This window comes from Brienomyrus brachyistius, chromosome 15, assembly GCF_023856365.1.
Source record: "Brienomyrus brachyistius isolate T26 chromosome 15, BBRACH_0.4, whole genome shotgun sequence".
Taxonomy (NCBI): Eukaryota; Metazoa; Chordata; class Actinopteri; order Osteoglossiformes; family Mormyridae; genus Brienomyrus; species Brienomyrus brachyistius.
Window position 1 is genome coordinate 437,897 of NC_064547.1, and position 15,156 is coordinate 453,052.

General features: G+C 43.3%; 1 protein-coding gene across 1 annotated transcript in view; it reads right to left on the reverse strand.

The window, feature by feature from the left end:
• Window positions 1–12,754, reverse strand: part of grin3bb (glutamate receptor, ionotropic, N-methyl-D-aspartate 3Bb) — a 77,209-nt gene extending 64,455 nt beyond the window's left edge. Inside the window, exon 1 of the mRNA XM_048976063.1 lies at window positions 12,088–12,754. Within this exon, the coding sequence (XP_048832020.1) occupies window positions 12,088–12,540 (453 nt within the window). The 5' untranslated portion in view covers window positions 12,541–12,754. The remainder of the gene's footprint in view (window positions 1–12,087) is intronic.
• Window positions 12,755–15,156: the final 2,402 nt, after the last annotated feature.

A 15,156-nucleotide genomic window follows, 5' to 3' on the forward strand; every position in this document is an offset into this window, starting at 1 on the left:
TGGACTCAACTGAAAGCACAAACCAAACAAAGCGTGGACATAACTGGCAGAAATATTCAGTCAATCCAAACTGCGGTTACTGCATAGTGCATTTTTACAAGCGAGCTGTCAGAAAGCCTTTTACGGTGATTTATTCCAGCTGGAATAAAAAAACACACACAAAAAACACTGACAGTTATTTCCTGACCAAGACTGAGGAAGAAATGATGTCAGTAAAACAGCAAGTGACAAATGTCACTGTAAACAATATGCAAAAATAGCACTCAGCATGAAGCAGCACTGCCTGAATGCTTTATTAAAAATATAAGATCAGTATTATTGGCATAATATCCCAGTTACATAAAGTGACCGTAAGTCAGTTCATACACCAATCTGTTTACACTGGTAACATGCAAATGGTTGTCTAACAGGGAGCATCTTGTTTGGGCTTGATGAAGCCGTCTAATGAGCCAATCATTCCAAATGTTTTTTATTCCGCCACTGTATATAACCACAAACATCATTTAGATAGCAGATGATTAAGACTTTGTGACTCATATTTAAAATTAGACTAATTCATCCTTCCTTTTGCCAATGAGATTTATATGTGTTTCTATAATGTTTTTGAGCATCATTTTATATATTATAATACGTTACAGAACTCTCTGTACTGGGTGTTTTTCAGTAGCCATGATTATGTAGACCCAGCCCCACATTCCTATGTAAAAAACCCCAGCAAACTCCTCCCTTTGACTTTCTAATGTATTTCATGCATGAGAGCAGTTTATGCAATGATCATATCAATCGGCCTTCTTGGTGGACTGAGGTTTACACTTTCGGAGCCCGTGAATGTCATGCTCTCACCAGCGAGACGCCGTCAGGCTGCACAGCTCGCAGGCACTTTATCTCTGTGACCGCAGCCTGCCAGGTCTTTCACAAGTCCTTTGTCGTACCTTTACACCTTTTCATATGCTTTTAAATTTCAAATGTACATCAAACTCGGGCTTCCCACATTGACACTACTGGGAAATTAGCAAAGCCTGCTGGTCTATCCACCCATTTTATTTACCTTTCCTCAATATTAACTTTTCTCGGAGAGGATAAAGACGACCCTTATTATGCGTTCTTGTTTAACAACGTAAAGCTCCAGGGTATGTTTCACTATGGCACTGGCCGTTAAATTAATAAATGTGTAATACGATGAGGAAATCAAATCAGGCCTCATATCAGGTGGTTAAATAAATGTTGGCTGTGGTTACTGCATGCCCTGAGGGATGAGAGTTTAAATGCAGACCCAGCTCTGCATTCACAAGCTGTGCAGTCGTGGTTACTGCATGCCCCAAGGGATGAGAGTTTGAACATGGACCCAGCTCTGCGTTCATAACCTGTGCAGTCGTGGTTTCTGCATGCCCTGAGGGATGCGGGTTTGAACATGGACCCAGATCTGCAATGACAAGCTGCACAGTGTTTCCATTTTCATGAGAGCTCTCCTCCCATAATGCACAGCTGTAGTGCCATTACAGAATGTAACATGAATGTGTAACATGAACATGTCATAAAGCTTGCAATGTAAGCAAGAGATTGCTAATGGCTGCTTACTGCATAATATATACATCTGTATTATATATGTAAGCTTTTAAGTACATGAAACTTTGCCTGCTTTACTAGAATTGTAACACTGGTTATTAAAAGAAAATAAACTCAGCATTACATCAATCAACTAGGTAAGTAAATCAGCTCAATAGGTCAATGAATTTTCATTCATTTATTAATTCATTTATTCCATGAAGCACATTCAGATCAGATGGAGCACAAGTAGAGTGAGTGCAAAGCAAACTAAACCAATTGTCCATCAACAATGTTAAAGGGGGCTTCAGTGACCTCACTACTTTTTAGGAACTTCCTTCAAAATAGAAAATCACATAGCAGATCAACAATACAGAGTGTGTAATTAATGTATACTTTCAGTTGATGGGGAGGGCATGTCCTTTTAAAGCATGCTATTGAAAATTAAGCCAAATATGTTACTAACACCGGAGAGACACTAAAAAAGACACACAGACAGACAAAGGCAGAAGTAGTGAGACACTGATAGAGACAGAGACAGCGGCACTGACAGAGACAGGTACTGACTGAGAGAAACAGAGACACCCTAAGACAGAGAGACATTAATGGAGAAAGAGGAGGATAGAGACTGTGACAGAGGCAGAGTGAGACAGAGTCACTGTCAGACAGACAAACAATGACAGAGACAGACAGTGACAAACATTGACAGACAGAAAGACAGTCAATGACACACAGAGACACTGATAGACAGAAATACTGACAGAAACAGACAGACAGTGACAAAAACTGACAGAGAGGCACTGACAAAGACAGAAACACTGACAGGCAAGCAGACATTGATAGAGACACTAAGATAGACACAGAGACTGACACTGACAGAGGCCGTATAGTGTGAGTAAACTAACTAATACAGTCTTGTACCTTATGATACGCATTGTTTTCATGTTTAATATGTTATTAGGGCTAAAACAGGATTAAAGAAAAAATGCAGCACTGACCTGGCATCCTGTCCTGAATCTGTGCCCAGTGCTTCCTGGGACAGAACCTGCTGCCCACCTCAAGACCATGTGCTGGATGTGGGTGCATATGGATGTATGGATGGATGCAGACTCTGAGTAAAGCCTGACAGCTGCGGTTCGGAGCACCACCTGGGCAGATGTGGCCCCCGCTTATCTGCAGAGCTACAGTACGCAGCCTGTCAGCCCTTTAATGCACGCTTCAGAGTGCAGCCTGCCTACCTCCCTCCGATATACATCACAATGAATGTCATTTAACACCCCTGCTTGCATCACACAGCGCACATTCACAACATCAGCTGTCATTTACCCGACCCAGGGGGAAACAAACCCAGGGGGGGATCTCACTCAGTGGCTCTCGACCCTTCTAATGAAACAGGTGCGCAGTTTTTGTTTGGCCACAGCTTTTGGGAGCTTCGCTCGGTCCCTTTCAGGCCACTTTCACAGACTATTTCTACCTGCGTGTTGCGACGTGGAGATAAAGGCATCGCTGCCCCTTTAAAGCAGAGATCCACTCTGCCCACTAAGGCTCCCTTTATCCTCAAAACGGAGCATAAAACTCAGTGCATTACATCGTCTCGCTTACATGTCTGTTAACTACAATGGGCTTCAGAGGCACTGATTTCCGTTCCTCTGGCTTGAGATAAGACACTGTCCCACTGACAGGAAACAAGCTGGATAAGCAGCAGCGCTGCTTGGGATCTGCAGTCTGGCGTTTGGCCTTTAGCCATACAGGACTGCTAAATCGCTTGCTATGTAAGCCATAGCCAGTAGAGGGCAGAGTAGTTATAGAGCTTAGTGGGGTTCATTCATCCTCACATATAATTAGACAGCAACAGCTCTCCAGCAGGGAGAGCCACCTTTATGAAGGATCCTTGCCCAGCTTTGTCTGTGTGCGTGTGTGTGGGCGAACACCCACGCATTTGGTTCATCCCCTTTCATAATGCAGTATAACCTAAACACCGCTCGGCCGCATCATTCAGCCTGCCATCCTGCCATCTCTCTGTCTGGAGCCCCACGCCCACCTTCATGCCTCCAGACAGCCCACAACACGCGTAGAGATTTCAGAGGGGCAGCGCAGTGGTAAGTACTGCTGCATCACACCTATGGGACACGCATGCGTGTGTGTTTGCCTCATGGGGAGTCCTGTGATGTTCCTCCCCCAAAAGAAACATGACCTCATGAGAGACTGACAATGCTCAGGCAAGCCCTATCTAACCCTAACCCTATGACACACACACACACACACACACAGGTTTATGTTCCCACTGATGCCAGACATTAAATGTCAGGGCATCGATTTCTCATCCATAAATATTTCATCCTGGCTTTAAAAAACCCGCAGGCATCTTCTTGGGCACACCGTAGCCATGTGCCGAATGCCACGGGCACTTTCAATGGATGGCACTAAGTCACACCTTAGCAGTATTACCGTTTCTTGGGGGGTGGGGGGGGGGGGTTGGAATCATTTAGAGTAAACCTATTGCAGTGAAAGACATGAGCTGTGTGATCACTTTGTGGGTGGATTTTGGGGAGCCTTGGTGGCTGTTTGGCTCTCGTAGCTATGGAGATTTGCAGTCAGAGGAAAGACAACGGCCAACCCTGAAGGCAGACAGCGGGCAGCCCAGGCGTGCAGCGCAGATCCGGCCCGCCTCGTAATTCCGTCTGTTCGGGCCCCACGGCTGAACCACAGCTCAATTATTCAGGGCAGACGACGCCGGGTGAGTACCGACGAGCCAATAAGCACACTCAATAAATTAAAAATAAACAGTAGAGGGTGACGGCGCGACACACTGCACGTCTGTCGACCTGCCTGGCCGCTGCACCAAAGCAGCCGGTCGCAACCTGTGCCGCAGTTACTGGCATGGCTTGATACTGCAGCCGGGCATGACAGAGCCGTTTACCGCATCGAGAGCTGAGTGGGCCCCTTAAATTTCAAAACAACCATGAAGGAATGTATAAATATAAATGCGGAATCCATGTGTCCCGGTGATGGGAGGCGACGCTTGCATGGTGAATATTAACAGCCCGAGGTGAAGCCACGGGAGCACAGGAAATGAGACGGTACTCAGAAGACGGCAGGGAAGGAAGTCATGCGTCACAAAACAAGGGGTAGTGGCGGAAGGGCGTGGAACTCAGGAGAAGTACACAGCTACACCAGGGGGGCAAGCAACGAGGCCTCAGACCTGCTCACGTTAAAGCCGAGAAGCCGACTCTGGGGCAATCACTAAGGGCATCATCCATCCGGCAATGAACCCAGACAGGACAAACAAAGCAAGCCGTGGGATTCAAGCCCCAGAGAGTAGGGGCAAGAGTGCAACTCAGAGTCACAGGAGCGCAACCAAGGAGAGGAAGTGAGGGGGATTCCAAGGGCCCCAGACTGACTGGCGTCCCAAAAAATGTGGAACATACCTGGATTACTCTAGGTTGGGGCCCAATATGATGCTTTCATGAGGCCCAAAAATCACCAGCAGTTCCCTTGCTGAGCCACCATGCAAGGAGAAACAGAGAAGGTCAAAATGACAGAGTTATCATGCCGTCGTACTCAGACTCAGAGTACCAGGCAACTATAAGGTGAGATTCTATTCGGCTCACGTTCATAAAGAACTCACTAAATTTATTAATACTCATGCATTGTTACCTAACATCTAAAATAAACAGCATACGACTCAAACAAATTGATTAATTACATGAGCACCAGAGAGATTAGTCTTCATTTACGAAATGGAATAAGTGTGTTTTATCAGAGACAAACAAAATACTCTCCTTAGTGTTTGAGCTGAAGAGAACAAAGTTGAACATTAAGTGCAAATTTAACCTGTCAGTATGAAAATAAAATAGAGAAGCAACCAAGCCTAAAATGCTGCTTTAAACAACATATACTAAAAAACAAGCAGTAACTAATAACTGACATGAGTGTCTTATTGATGGTCCTACAGCAGACCTGTTTGCGAATATATGGCAGCCATTTGCTTACTCTGCTTAAAAAAAGAAATAAAAAGAAATCGTTCCCCCAAATGACTGAGTGTCTTTTAGGTTTTAGCATCTCAAAACATCAACAAATTGCTCTTCCCTTGAACGGGTGATATTTCACATTTCTGAGTAAAGTCATATGGGAGCTACTGACTGGTAAGGAGAAGTTTAAAGTGTTTTTATTATTATTATTATTGCCACCATGTTTACCATTTATTTGGGGCTAAATTTCAGTGCTCCTCAAAACCAGTGAGGCTTGAAACACAACGGCCCCTCTTCATGAAGGTAGCCATGACAGTCGGGGTACTGTAAAACTAAAAGCTACAAGCTGACCTACAAGCAGTAGAGTCACATGAGCAAAGAGCATGCAGAAGCCCTAGAAATGCATAACTGATGGCAGTGCTTGTCATTAAAATAAGTGGCAAATTTCAGATCCGTACGGGATGATGCAAGGGATCATACTAGTTGTACCGCTAGTGGGGTGACCCTCCTATTAAGCAAATGGCCAAAGATCAGAAACCATTGTAGGAAATGAAAGAATTCCTCCACTACTCTGAGAACCAGAGGTCATGTGATGCATCACATGACACAGTCACCATACTGGCTCTGAGACACTTGTGGATGTCTGCATTAAAAGACACAGTTGGAATGAGATTTTATTTTTGTTCTTGATGTGAAAGCTCTGTAAATAAAGGGGATTCTACCTTTAGTGATGGCATTGCACTTTGGGAAGGAACCACACAAGCAGCCCTGGAATAATGAAAGGCTGAAGCACGACTCGACACGACAGGACCATCAGGCTTGCTGATTAGAGGAGCTGTGCTCTGAAATCATACGTCAGTCTCTGACACTTCCTCTGACTCCATGCCAAGATGGTGCCCATCCATCTTTGCAGTGCCATGCCCATGTAGCGATTCCATCAACAAGCCCGGGAACACTGTCTACATCAGGATTTATATCTGTTTCACGCCGCCCATTCAGGGCAGTGCTGTGAGCCCAGATTCTAGCCCAGGGACATGGGGCAAGGCAGGGCCACTCTCAGCAGGACCGCAGCCCTCTGCGGGACACTAGTTTTCCTATTGAACCCCCAATCCTGGAGGTATGAGGTGACAGTGGTACCTACTGAATCACTGCCCCCTACAGGCCAAGACAAGTATTGCAATATGAGAATCACAGAATTTTTGCCATTTGGGTGAGCGAATCTTGCTTGTTGCCCAGCACGACATGCCTCAAAGCACGTTTCCCACATACAGCGTGCGCCAGAGCTTGGGCCAGTCTTTAATATCCATTCCTGATAAAAGCAGCATCCTGCCTCAGGAGCAGATCCTGAAACCTGCTGATCTGTTGTGGTATTTCTCAGGGAAACAGCTGAACAATTCAGCCAGGACTCGCCTCCCGTGGATCACCTCATGATGACGGCCATCACATGGGAATGCCAGCAGATCCCAGCCATTCACCAGCCAGGAGTCACCTACAGACCCCCAGCCAAGCTGCCTATCGCAGCCCCCCAGCTGTGCGTCAGTGGAGGTAATCTGCTAGTGCTATTTCTGATGCTCTATATAAGAGCTTTCCCTTTAATTAAGTTAGGAGAGACCAAATGTGTACTGCTATCTGGCCAGTGTGATTGCTATTATGCAGAAATCATACAGCACACATATATTGTACTATTTGTGTGTGTGTGCACACAGTTGGTGTGTAAGCAGACCATGTGTATGGTCGAGATTTCCCATTCTGCTTATTTCAATCAAAATACTGAACTGACTCCAGAAAAACACAATTTCATTGGCCTTTACGAGGCCGTGTGGCCCAATACCATTTCAGCCTTGTCATCAGAAAGCATCAGACACGTGGAGCAGCTGTCCGCATTCAATTCCAAATATGGCATTTGAATTTTTAAGGTCTGGGACACAGAGTTTGTTTTAGACAAATAAAATAAGGCTCTCTTCTTTTCTGCTAATCACATTTAAAAGGCATTAGCGGAGATAAGTGCCTTGGGTGACTCATCTCCCAAGGAAGCAGCGCAGTCACGCTGGCACCGTTTTGGTGCCCTTTGTGCAGGTCGCCTAAGCCTGGCCTTCCTTATAACACCCCCCCTCCCCATCTCAGGCCCCTACCCTGCAGGTGAAGTGATCCAAACTCACTGAATATCCATGGCGATGGCAGGAGCTGAGCCCACACTGCTGACAGCAAGCCCTGAACAAAGAGGAAAAAGACAGTCCAACTATGGGGTTAGCTTCCCAGCTGAACGCTTCCGGGACCTTCTGCTTGGATTATCCCAATGAACTGCAATCTTCAGATACTAACTTTTTAAAAAAAAAGTTACACATTTCCTTTTCAATTGCTGGAAGAGTAAAGATATGCATTTGAACCAAAGGCCAAATCTATTCATCTTTTCTGTGTGTCTTTAGCCTAGAAAACAGTGTCCTCTGAGAGTGGCGCAGTTTCATTAAACACGATAAGACCCTTTCAATGAGGTCTCGGGATTAAATGCGATTTCCTTCAAACCGCAGCTCAATTCATGCTTATGTCAATCTCCTTTTAACAAAACGGCATTTGTGGAGCAGAAACAAGGGGAAGTTAATATTGTCGATGTTTCCCCACAGGACAGCCATCAGCTGAAGAAAAACTGAAAATATTCTGTTAAAAAAAGATGGATGAATGAGAATTTCCTAGGCTCATCAATCTGTTACATTGTTCTGGGGTTCCCATGAAAATTAAAGAATTCAGAAGGAGGAGAACTGGATTGGCATTCAGAGGTTTACTGTCACAGAGGGACGATATGAACGAATCTGGATCGATGGCACACACTTCACCTCCAAGCATTAAAAAAGCATTTACCTTTTCAACTGGATTTTCTTTGAGTCATAAATGCAGCACATTTATTTGGATCAGTGAAGTATGTCATCTGTGGGCTAGTGTGCAGATGATATCCATTGAGTTTTTTCATCACAAGTAACAAGGACAAGAACATCCTGAGGACACACTAATCACAGGGCAGCATGTGGTCCTGGAGGACCTGCAGAGCCAGACACACACACACACACACACACACACACTTACAGTGAGAGCAGAATAATGCCTGAGGTTCCTATGTGGTCCGTCTCCTGGTCCCTCATTCTTATTTAAATGATACCTATACAGAACATACATTAAAAAATGCATTCGCTGTCTTGCTTATGGACTATTCTTAGTAAATTACAGAGGCTTACCAACTGAAGCTCTTAGGCTAATTGGTGGGGAGGGGGGTACTTCAGTGACAAGCTTTGTTATTTATATATACAGTATATTGTGAATAAACCAGCAGTACATCTGACAACTTGCACATCATTGCCACATGAAACACCAACCCTCAAAAATCAACGTACAGTACACACACATTAACATATATGGCAAATAATGAATGAGTGTTTGTTTGAGGGAACACCTCTCCTCCGGGGCAAACAACATTTCCAAAGAGCATTGCTTACATTTTATATATGTTCTATAATCTACGCTATAGGTTTCCGTCTAACATAAAGTGATAATTCCTTCGTCAGCTATGAAACCTTCCAAAGTGATTTTAATGAGCTGGCATTAAACAAGACAGATGTATGCACTTTACCTAGTCGGCCAGAAGATTTACAGTGTGTGATTTTTTTTTTCTTTTAATTTGTTAAAGTACCTCGGGATGTAAGCCATTTTCAATTGATAAACTCAGCCAAGCCACCCCCCCCCCCCCCCACACACACGGTTATGCAGACTAAAACTAAAATATGGGAGATAATAAAACATCCTAGAGGCAAAAGCATATCCACACATATAGTCCTATAAAGAAACATTCATCTACAGTTAGATGAGGATTCTGTGCTTGCGATGCAGGATTAATTCACAGTGTTCCCCGTGCCATCATCGGCAGGTTCCTCCTTCCTGCGGAGATCCTGACAGCCATGGAGGCTCTGTATCCAGAAGGAGACACACAGCAACCACTCATGACTGAGCGCCGGCAGCCGCAAGAAAAACTGTCTGAAACGTTCCCACGCATTCAGACCTGTGGACATGCACGACCACAGCGGCTTGGGCCGGCAGCTCTAGCAGAATATCAGATTCTGGCTGGAACGCGCACCCACTACAGGGCTCCCAAACAACGTCGCTCTCATAGGGCTTGCACAATAAAACACCAACACCACTACTTCAACACTATTTCTGGTTCCTATTAGATTGCAGTCCCTGTTTTTTCCTAAATTAAGGTAAATCTCAACAAAGAGAACTTCATACCATACGAATTTTAAGCTAATTAGCCGCTTTTCCTCCTTTTGGATGTTTAGGTTAGCAAAATAATATAGGCAAACAGGACTGCCATTAAGACGGCAGCATCCTTTTATGCAAACGGTGGATATATTAAATGTGAATATTCATAAGCTTAAATTAACACAGAACCATTTAAACGATACCTTTATGTTCTTATGCACAGATGCCACAAGCTGTAAATGTCATGCCTGACATTCATAGTTTATTTCAGATCAGTATTGTGCAATAGCAGAATTCTGATATGAGACATGAAACAGAAAAATGCTGATGGCAAAATTTACATGCGTAATTACCATTTCATATATTCACATTTTACAGTAATTTCAAAAAGTAACAAGGATGCAAACTACATGTCAAGATACTGATATACTGATCTAACAATGTTAACTGATATACTTTATCAAATGTACAGTAGGCCTATGTATACTTTAGCATGACGCTGGTTCGTTTACGGATTTATTTCTTGTTGTTTTACAGCTAGGCTATACACATATCTTGACTTTGTTTTTTTATCATCTTTTAACCTTGAAAGTTTGGCAAACAGCTCATTAAACACTCAGCTCGATGTAATACTAATATAGCGGCTGTTAACTACCCAAAATATTGCACAGGTTGCATATACTTAATGTGCCATAAAAATAAAACTATTTCATATACATCTAACCATAAAGGCTTTAGAACTAATGGTAACTTCCAGAGCACAGCTTGTACGTGATTTCTCACTTAAGTTGAGATATCCCGGTCAGACCGCTTATTAGAAAAATAAGCACCACTGAAAGGCAGCCATCTTTACCTTGCCACCGAAATGCCGGGACCTTTTAACCCTGCAAAAAGCAACCTTTAGTCGGAACATAAATTTTAAAGCCTAATATTTATGAGTGCTCCGTCATGGTGAAAAATAATTTATAAAAAAAAAAAAGAAATGAACGGCAACTAAATGTGAAAGTGAAGCCTTTACAGTAAACGTACATTGATTGAATGCATCTACTACGCCGCGTTTGGCAGCCAGAGGTACAGACCCTCAGCAACTTACAGGGGTTCGGGGTTCCTCCGCAATAAACATCTTCGGAGGCTCGTCACACGCCTGTTTCCCTCATAAGTGAGAAAAGTACCACAACTTCATTTGATCTACTATTTTAAAGCATCATAGTGTCAAACAATGGCGCAAACAACACCGCAAAAATAGTACATTAAGTTTGAATCTTTAAATCCAGCAAAGCCGACGATATTTCAGTTATTCATTTGTCCACCACGTCTATACGTTTTCGTCTAAATCAGCTGTCGGGAATGATAAAGTCCTCATATGACCAGATAAACACATGATAGCGAGTTACATCATTTAGGTAGAAGACCTTTTCTTAACCGAACTTACTGGGTTTTATCCAGTCCTTAAGCCACTATTAAAACACATCCTATTGTACTGTTGCGCCAATTTGGGTCAAATTTCAATATAAATGAAACGAGGAAAAAAAAAATTAACTACTGATCTCTAATATAATAATCGATGCGTGGGGATTCCCTGCAATGGGGATTCGACTAATTTCCTGAAGAAAATTGCTTTCTGGACTGATGGGTTTCTAAATCGTTTTACATAAACCTCAAAGGAAGCTCAAATCAATAAACTCACCTCAATCATAATGGCATCTTAAACAAAATGTATTTACAAGGCAACAGTAAGGCAGCATGTGCGGACTGCAAAGCCATATACTGGTAAATGTTCACTAAATCTTAAAACAGCAGCTCTACTTACTAAAAGCGACGTATTTTTGGATATATGGTTCAGATGCGGTGCCTAACTACACATTTCCATCTACGTTATTTTAGGCTACAGTCACGCACGTCTCCTAATACATTTATTCGGGGGGGATGGGGGCATCCAAATGTTTTAAGCAGGATTTTGCGAACAGGAAAATAACTGTCTGGCTGATCCAGAAGAGCGGAAGAACAGCTTCCTTCTTACCAGAAAAGATAATGTACTTCGCTAGGAATATAGGTCAATAAAACAAATGAAAAAATCTTGCAAACAAGATTAAGCGACGTCGTACATTTCGATAGTTTGTTTTAAACAAAAATTTGAAAATGCTTTATAACACAAAATCCATAATGTTTTTCTGATGTTGTTTTCCGCCAAGAGGAGCAGAGTTTTAAGAAAACGCGCTCAATTAGAGGAGTTCATCACCTGTAACTTCATAATTCATTAACATTTCAAACACACCGTGAAAACGCAAACCGCAGGGACCTCACACCCAGGCTTTTTATTTCTTACCTGTGTTTTCAGGGGTTCGCCTTGCTCAATGATGCTGATGAAAGGGATTTCCAAAAAAGTAGCCATAAATTCCACTTGTACGAGCTCTTCCTGGCTCTGGGGGAAGGCGAGCACCGCGGAGACCCCCTGAACAACGATCGCCTGACACACGCACCTGAAAAGGGACTCGGGGTCCCCAGTCGGGGGTTTTCTCGGTACCATTTCCAAGCTCAGGTTGTAAGGAAGGAAGTTGTTCCCAGTTTGGGCGAGACTGGCAAGGGCGCGGTTCAGAGCGGCTTGTACCCGGGACGGCTGGCGGGTAGGCAGCAGGGCACCCAGGCGCACTGTGTGTCCTATCTGCGCCAGTATGTGGCAGGGCTGGGGATGGGGGTAACAGGGACCGATGAAGGAATGGAGAAGGACTTGCAACCCGAAATAAAAGTATGCCAAGAATCTTGAAAAGATTAAATTCATCCTGCTTCGCTCTCAGTCGGATTGAGGTATTGTCAGAAGATAGCATTGCTTGTCTTATTACTTTGCCCCTTTCCTTTCTTTTACGTCCTTAATTCCTGTTTTTGTTGACGGTGATACGAGTGCCGATCCATAGATGGAGTTTTGGTGCGAATGTGTGGATACAGTAGAGAAGGGGAGGGGTGCAGCACGGGGAGGCGGAGATGCCGACCGGCTGTCGTTCTCCTTTAACGGCGACGAAAGCAGGCGTGAGGCGGGCATTTTGACAACTGCACTGCTGCTTTTTATGTCGCTTTTGATGGTTTCAACTTACCAGATAAGAAAGAAGATTAATCAGATGCCGGTATGCAAACGTGCATGCGTGTCATAGCCTACATTAGTACGCAGGTATCATTAAGTATTACCGCGTACCAAAACTGCCCGTCAACATACCGGCTATATATCGACGGGTGGAAAAATACCACACAAAATATACATTTTATGAACTTCATAAAAGAATTGCAATAATATGCGAAGCAAAGAAAAATAAGCTATTTGCATTTAATACGGTTTATTACTGTGGCTGCTTTTCCCCTTGATTGCTATAGCTGTATCATCACCGCGATCTTAATAATACACGCCTAAGTGAAGTGACTTTCCGATGGGGATGTCTCTGTGCAAACTCGGAATTAAATGTGTTTTAGCCCCCAGCGCAGGCTTGTGCTTTTCACTAAATGGGCTCTTATCTTAATTACATCTTAATAGTACCTCGAGAAGGCTGACCAGTCTTACTCTGCACTCTTTCAGGCGATTTTGAATTCAGTTGTCATAAAGATATTAATGTGGCGAATTTAGGTGAAATGAGGAGTCCCAGTCATTAATCCATTAAGTGTGGGTATTTAATTCATTGTTTCAGTGATTTACTGGACTCCTAATTCCTAATTTGAACCTGAAACTGGTGGGAGACGGCGCGCAGCTATGATGAAAACATACACACGCAGTATTAATTAACGTATAATTCTGGATTATCTGTTCCATTTATCTCAAACAGCATTTGCCTAAAATCTTATATCAGCGTCCTGTTACTTGAAAAAAATAAATCAGTTGTCTGTTAAGACAACTGATAAGATCGCTGAAAAACACAGCAAAGATTTTCAATAAACCATGAGCAAAGGACGGACTCAATTTTAACAGATTTCACTGGCATGGAAAACGACTACAATAATACATGAATACAATACGTGGAAGATATTCAGATTTTCTTTCGCTATGTGTAAAGTTCTATTCGCCATCTCACCTCAGTCATTAGTATGCAGATTTTCAGAAAAATAAGTCGTGTAGAAATGATATAGCAAGCCATGTGAAGCTGTAAAATTACAAAAGTATTTGATCTAATGGTTTAATAAATGGAAAATTAACTAAATTATAGCAAAGCAACAAAATCGTCAACATGTTAGGAATGTAAAGAAAAGTCATGGTAGAAATGGACTGTCAAAATAGAAATACCTGGATAAGCAATATATAGTATTACATTACTGCAATTCTTCTATCATCAAATGCATTGATATACAGATCCATCCCATCCCATGCGGGGTGTCCACTGCTCAGTGCCCCACCATGGACCGGAATGCCATGCAGGGCGTACTTTACGTATTTCCCTACCATGGATCGGCATTCCACCCCATCACCCTATGCATTCCCAGCCTCATGCCCTGTACTGCCTGGGATCAGCTCCAGGATTTCCGTGACCCTGTGCTGGATAAATCCTCTGGAATGTGAATGGATAATAAACCCAGAATAAATTCATGAAGTAATTAAGCCTTCTTCAAAAATTTGTATGCAATAAACAATGAGCCACAGCTTAGAATTAGCTGCATGTTGTGAAGCACAGGAGGGTAATATTAATGTGAACCATGATATAGCAAAGACTTCCTGCCCTTGCTGAGAATTATCAGAACACCATATATGCACATTTCTTCAGTCTGGTGATATTTATCATGGATGAAGGGAAAGGATTTACTCGTTCTGTCTTCACTTGCTGGCTCCTGACGCTAAGCTTTCCCCTTGTGCTCTTACGTTAAGCATGCGGTGACCATTCGCAGTACTGTCATTTTCAGGACCTGCATCACAGGAGGTCAACCTTGTGCCCTTCACCCAAAAGCATCCCAAAAGAGAGAGAGAGAGAGAGCGGTCAGCATTACTCTGCAGAACAAACATGGAAAATTCCTCAAAGTGACATTGCAGGACCATGTAGCCATTAAATCCTGTTTGCCCAATCAGTGTCACTCCAGTTGAATGCATAACGAGGATTTGGATGCGACCTCCGTGTGACCACACTGAAACCAAAACAGACACCAGGAGCCATGAGAACTACATCCCTCTCAGAAGGCAAGTTTTCCTCTTTAAATGGAGCTCTTCCTGTACACATTGATCTGGGTCCCTGGGCTCCAGCTTATTGCACTGCCGCCTTCTGTTTTACTACACACAGACTGACTGGTATCAGTTACCCTTTAAGTGCCACTCTCTGCTTGTTGAGGCATTGAAAATTGCATTTATCCACATGGGCAGTTTGGCTGCACTGAGATCCGGAAAGTGACCACATGCTCTTTATCCATCATATAACTTTACATATCATACAAT